Genomic DNA, 7010 nt, shown 5'->3' with positions numbered 1-7010 from the left:
TTCGAGATTGCATGTGATTCGTGCCACCCATGTTGACTTCAGCTGTTGCACACCCAGTTCTCTTCTGAGGGGAACTATCATTTAAAGCAGTGCGTGTTAAGAATCAGGAAATTCTAAGCCATCCAATGGCCTGTGTTCACTGAGCTCAAGCAGGACATCAGACACAATGTGATGCAGCAGAAGGAGCTGGCACATTGGGGAATTGGCCAAATCCCAATAAGCCTTTGGCACACTAGTCCATCTGGATTAGCTCCTCCGTGTGGTCTGGGTCACCAAATTTTTTATAACTCATGTCTTGCAATCATAATGCCTTGTCATACCAATGCAGATATTACTTAGAAACATGGCAAGAAATGAATCAAGCACTTACTTAAAAGTATTGCTAACAGAAAAGTTACCCAAATCCAATTTTGTTAACATTAACATAAATTATCTGCCCTTGACATATATTGGAATCATGTTTTTTTAGGCAAATATAGTAATCATCTACTGCAGGAGAAAAAAAGTCTTGGTGATACAAGAAATACTGGCATGATAATTTCATAAATTATTCAAGTCTGTGGAAACACTCAAGTTCAAGGAAGGGTACCTGGATTTGTTTTCAGATTTCTTGACTTTCACATGCATGTTAGGCTCTCTGGTTTGATAGTGCATGTTTTCTTCTATTAAATGAGATAGCTTTCTCATTAATTATATCAGAAAGAGCAGCCATGAGAGACTAGAGGGCCTCTACTAGCCTCAGGCATTTTCTAAAACATGGAATTAGCTGTCAAACTTTGAGAACACAGAGCTTCCCACAGCCTCCCCCATCCCTGCATGTGGTGTGCACCTCACAATTTCATGCAATTTAGTGACTTGCCAAGTTCCTACAGGCATCTGTGTTTGTGCTGAAGATGTCTGTTCCTCTGCAGCGTACTGCGGCGTGTATCACAGCATATTGGTTGGAATGGGTCTGTAGGTCGGAATAGCTGATTTGTTATTCAGGATAGCTTTAGAAGCCGCTGGAGGGAATGCACCATCTTACGGTAGTTGCTCTTCCACACAGCTTTGTTCTCTGCATGGATAAGGGGTATCTCTGGGGTCCATAATCTGTTACATCATGATGCCTGTGCAATATTTCCTTGCCTAGTCCAATCTACTGGGTCCCTGAAGAATAAGCTCTTTTCTTCTTATTAGCTAATGTTTACCCCTCCTTTTCTCTAATGATAGAGTACTGGGAAGCAGAAATCCCCATCTCCACCTTCCCTCCCCAACTCCCCAGCCTCTCCACTCATTTTCAGTCCTGAGGGCTGGGGGCCATACTGCCTTACTGTTTGCAATAAAACAATTGTAAAATAAAGAGAGCAGCCAAAGCAGGAGTTATGAGCTGAGAATATGAGAATAAGCACACAATTAGTTCTGATGAATGAAATATCCGGCTGATATTATTAACAATCTACTAGAACTTGTGTCTTCTTTACCAACAGAAAAACGGCAATATACAGGAAAATAAGCCTAATTTAACTTTTTAAGGGGTAGAAAATATGATAAATCTTTGCATACATATAATTTATTTATTTATATTATAGTCCTAACAAGCATTTTCTCATCTAAAACTGTTATTTTAACTCAGAAAACATATTTGCATGAAACTGTTGAGCCTTAAAATGGAGCAGAGAGGGAACAAAACCCTTTTGAAATTAAAAATATTATTCATCAGAAACTGATACTTTTGAACCAATATGGATTTTAAATAACTAAATATTTTTTTATATCTCCCTTAACATCAAAGTCAAAGATGATTGTATTTATTTTGATGTCACTATGTAAATACAAGGGTGTTAACTAATACTCACCTAGGTCAAATATTCCAGTTGCATTAACAAACATACACATAACAAATATAAATTTATCTCGAATGTCAAATTTCCCCATTACCTTCTCCATTAGGAATCTGATGTTCTGAAAAGTGCCTTTTTTGTTTGCTTGAGTTTTTTGTTGTTGTCGTCTTTGTTTTTTCTTTGTTTTTTGCTTTATAATTTATAAGCATTTAGGCAGGAAAGAAAGAGACATTAAAAATACAACTGAGAAATATTTAAATTTTGATGAAATAAGAGTCTTGTTAATTGCAGTCTCTTTTGAATACTTCCCTCAGGAGAAAATATGCTGTGAAACAGTGAGCTGCTACTACATAGTGGTTGGGGACATTAGGTCATTTCTAGATAGCAGTTACATACACCTAATGGCTTATTCCCTACAAAATGAACTATTATGGTGTCAGAAAAGACTAGATACTTTATCATCTGAAAGACAGGTTGCTCAGATGTGTACAAATTAATCTATTCTTTTGATCTCTAGTTCAGACATCAGAAATACTTTATTTTGTACTGAAATAAAGATAGATTCCTATATTGGAATATGTTCAATATTTACCACATTTCTCTTGTTTTCCCTATCCATAAAACTCTGCCTGATGAAAACATTTTAGAGTGTATTTTATCTCATATTGTTAATAGCATTGATGATCCTGGATATTAAAAATGGCTGCTTTAGTCTACTTTGATTTTGGGAAAGCTGTTTAAAACAAACAAATATGTGACATCATTTAAAGTTTTATAAATAATTAAGAGTAAATGAACGACAGCTGAATTTCTCATGTATTTATTGACTGCTTGCTAGATTCAAAATTCTGTGCTGCATGCAGACATATCAAAATATTGTAGTATCTTTGGATCATGAATGTCAGAGTCGTTCAGCTCCTATCAGGAAAAATACTATCATGTCAGGTGAGGAATTCTTAGTCTGAGGTGGTGCCAGGGAGTACCAGTAGCTTCAGTTCAAAAATTCATTGCTCTGGGTCCCAACAGCTTTCTTCCAACTCTACATTTTAACATTGTGTGGAAGAAAGATTGGTTCAGGTTTCCTTTATATTCTACACAGATCATGATTTGGGATTTTTAGGAACCAATAGCTTAAGCTATGTTAGAACAATCCAAAAGCTTTAAAAATGGTCATAGCAAATGCTCTCTGGACCTTAAACCTTGGTGTTAATAACTGAGAATTTAAAGACTCTGGAGGCAGTATTTTGTTCTTGTCAGGGTGAGGCCAGGTCAACTTGCAGAGCATCTCCCAGAGTCTGGAATCAAGTGTCTTCACTTCCTATCACACTGCATTTTCCCTAACACTTTCATTATCCATATTTTGCTCTCCTATTCCAAATGTGTAGTCTCAAAGAATAACCCGAACACGCCAGGTTATTCTCTCCCTTGACAAATTCTGATTGCAATGATTTAACATATAAACAATTTGAGTAAGAGGTTTTTGTCTTTCTACATTTTGAAAAGCCCTTACAGATACAGTTTTAAATATGTAATTGAAATGTGGCATTTTCTTGAGTATTCAATACATTTCTTGGGTTTTTTTTTTTTCCTAACTGCAGGAATAGCATAAATGAAAATGCTCAGTTCCTTAAACAGTTCTTTAAGCACAGCAAACATGAGTCAAATGGCTTTCATTCCACGTTTATAAAAGGCAATGCCACCATCATAAGTTTCTCAATAATTCCTAGCACATATAAGCATTTTCATTTGTTAATCTCAATATATTTTAATAGCATACATATAGTCTCAAGAAAACCTTTCCTGGCACTTACTGTTGGCTTTTTATTCCCCCAGATCTTTTAAAATCTTAGCCTATACATGACTACATGACTTAGAACATGTTTTTAACAAGTTATACGAAAATCTCCTTTTGTGCTCCACATTGACAGAGGCTGTCTGAACCCCAGAGAAGGCAATCACATTCTGTTATGTTGTCAGCGTGAGAGGCAAAAGCTCCAAAGCGCTAAGTTCCTAGAGCTGTAAATCCATTGTGCTTCATGTTATAAATAAAGAAATTACTCTGTGATAGCTACAGTTTGGAAGCATCATTATCATTTCTTTTCAACTCTCACTTTTAATCTTTTCAGTTATTTTCCTTGGTAAAACTTAGTCACCAAAGTAAGACTTCTTGTATCACAAACCTATATGCCACAATTAAAAGAAATTCAGCCAACCATGTCAGTGGCGGTAGTCAGCATTTAAGACAAAACTGACTCCTATCAATTTAGCAGAAGAGAGTTCTCCCTGCCCCATGTCTCCTTCCACCCTGCCACTCCTGCCCTCTCCAGCCTTTTGGATATGCCTTTTCTTCCTGTTGTATTGCGAATGTGTGATGTACTCTTTCTAGCAGATGCATTTGAGGTTAGGTCTTTGCAACCATGAAAACACAGTTATAAATTGTTCTCAGAGCTAACCCACTCAACATCTTGGCACTTGGTTGTTTTTAACTTTTCAACAATAGGCACTGTTCACTCCCCTCCATCTCAGTTCTTTATTCAGTGATCAGGCAGGACACTGATGAAAGGCTAGTCACGGCTTCCCCCCATGGTATCAGTGTGCTGACATGTGATGATTCACATGGGGTGTGTTTGATCCGAGGAAGCCCAGTCTCTGCTTATTCTTCCTTTGTTCTGTCATCTGGGGGAAAAGACAGAGTGTGTGTTCAGCGGATTTTCTCACTCTTACCCAGTGCTGCTGGGCCACAACCATTTTCAGTTAATTTTACCCAACTACCTACTGTCTAGCATCATATAGAATATAGTTATCAAAAAAGGGCTATTTAAAAAAATAAATTTCCAAAAACAGAGAAAAAGAGCAACCCCTCCTCTGTGGTTAGGAAGCAGAAACCATGACTCTTAAAAGAGTCATTTTATAAAACAGATCTTGCCTGTCACATAGCTGTCACCATTACAGTCATTTTAATAGCTACCATGGTTACTGTTGATATTTTTACTAATAATAACAATTTCATATGATAAAGGGGTTGATTATAGCATTGAAATGGCAGATACTAATGAGAATCTGCCTTTCCCATGGGCTTAGTAATTACTATCATGGCAGAAAATGATTTTTTTTTTTTTAATGCAAAGAGGGGCTTGTATTTTGGCATATTCTCCTTTTCCCCTTCCATAGAAGGGGAAGTGTGCACAAGGCTCAGGGAGGTGGGATAAGTGGAAGTCCCCATTTGCTGGGATGTGGTTCTACAGTACAACGGGAGGTTTCTTTCTCAGAGTTTGCAATCCTCTATGGATGATGACCTGGCTCCCCTCAGCGGAGGTGGTGAATGACTTCTCCCAGCCAGCACCATCTCCCTGAATGCACCCACCTGCTCCTTGAGCTCTGCCAGCTGACCCGACAGCTGTTTGACCAGACTCATGGTCGATTCCAATTTCTCCTGAAGGTTCCGAATTTCATTTTGCTCACTGTCCCCTTCATTGCTAACGAGGGACATGGCTCGCATCCGAGGAAACCAGTCCAAATTCTTCTCCTGAAAGGAAATAAATGTGCGGGAACAAGGGAATAAGTATGGAAGGGGAGAATATCTATAGCTATTCATTATTATTGACATTTAAAACAGTCTCTCAGCACTCAAACTGAAGAGAGAAAATCAGGCATAAGGAAGGGCTGAAGTATGGCTTAGATACTGGTCTTCATGGGCTGGGGAAGACCCCAAATATTGAAGCAAACTTTATACAGGCTCCTGGGGAGGTCCTGATGAGGCACGCAGAAAGCACCATGAAGGCTGCAGGCATTCAGTGAATGTTGATGAATAATGAGGTGGGGTCTGGAGGCTGGGGGAGCAGATCCAAGCATGTGTGGGTACAGCATAGGCATGCACTGTTTCTCTTTCCCCCTGACACAGAACAGAAGTGGGGGCGGGGACGGTATAGGAAGGTGGTAAAAGAAATGTTTCAGCATTAGCCACCCACACTACTTTACCTCCCACTTCCTCTATAAAGGCTCCCCAACCAGCTCTGCCCCGCTCAGAGCTCCACTTGGGGAAGAGAGAAGTGGGAGGGCATGGCCCGAGGCTACTCTGTCTGCTCCCTTTGGAAAGATTTTATTGCAAAGGGTGAGAGTTAGACTTCCCCACAGGGCAATCACTGGTTCCACTTCTGTTTTTGTAGGCAATCTGGGTGTAGGTGTTTTATGTGTGTATGTGTGTTTTCCCTCCATCATGGTAGAGACTGACAGACACTTTCTTGGAAACTCTGCTCGACTGTCTAACGTCATAGAATCACTATGCATTTCTTATAGACATTTTTCAATCCTCCCCAAAGCTCTGCAAGGTAAAGCATATGGTCCCCATTTGAGAGATAAGGAAAGAAGAGGCTCCAACAGCTTCATTACTCATGTCACAAGCTAGGAAATGGCAAAGCTGGAATTTTAAGCTTCTGCAACACTGATTGGGTGTGCCAGTATTTATCTCTATCTACCCACCTATTTCTCTAGGTCACCTTCTCCCAACATCCCTAGCAGTGAGCATCGCACTTGAGACTCCATTCCAGAAAAGTCCACTGAAATGGCTACAACAACCTCTGCTGTGGGGGATCCTTGGAAGAAGAGTCATCAAGTGTTTTTCCCTAAGTGACAATGGCAGGGCCCACTTTGTGTATCTCTAGACAACATTCGCAGTCTTACCTGGTCATTGGGTTGGCTTTTAGTTGTTGCTAGTCAGGGAATAACAAGTTCTTTACAGTTCCCCACCCCCAATGGCAGTGAAAAGGGCTGATAAAGAACTAAAGATAAAACATATTAAAGAGTTTTAAACTGCATTTTAACAGCTTTAGCTAATTAGCATTTCAAAGGTGAACAGTAACTTACTCTGAAGTGCAGAGTGACAGATTCATTCACTCAATCAATCCTTCAGCATCTATTGTTAGGTATTTAGGGGTGAAAGTCAGATAAGACTGTGTGTCTGCTCTCAAGGAGTTTATGGCTCAGGACCGCCCTCCACAAAGAGTGGACTGCACACTGTGTGCGTCCAAATCCCCGGGTTGCTTGTTAAAACTGCAGACTCCCATCCTATCACCTCTTACCGATCAGAACTTCAGAGAATGTGTGTGCTTCTAATACCATTAAAGTGTTAAGGACTCTGATTTACAGAAACAGAGAAGACAGTGTCTGGGTAGGCAGATAGAGAAAAGGGGA

The 7010-nt window shown here is 39.6% G+C and overlaps 1 protein-coding gene across 8 annotated transcripts in view; it reads right to left on the bottom strand.

Annotated features, from left to right (window-relative positions):
* Positions 1-1533: 1533 nt before the first annotated feature.
* The window catches only part of ITPR2 (inositol 1,4,5-trisphosphate receptor type 2), a 529604-nt gene continuing 524127 nt past the window's right edge, over positions 1534-7010 (bottom strand). For all 8 annotated transcript variants that reach the window (XR_013522736.1, XM_054238248.2, XM_078339073.1 and 5 more), the window contains 2 exons: positions 5185-5346; positions 1534-4496 (listed from right to left, as the gene is read on the bottom strand). Coding sequence is in view for 7 of the 8 variants with exons in the window: in XM_054238248.2 (XP_054094223.1) it covers positions 4410-4496; positions 5185-5346 (249 nt within the window). In the remaining variant the exon portion in view is untranslated. The remainder of the gene's footprint in view (positions 4497-5184; positions 5347-7010) is intronic.

This window comes from Callithrix jacchus, chromosome 9, assembly GCF_049354715.1.
Source record: "Callithrix jacchus isolate 240 chromosome 9, calJac240_pri, whole genome shotgun sequence".
NCBI classification, from domain to species: Eukaryota; Metazoa; Chordata; class Mammalia; order Primates; family Cebidae; genus Callithrix; species Callithrix jacchus.
This window is presented reverse-complemented; position numbering and strand designations above follow the sequence as displayed.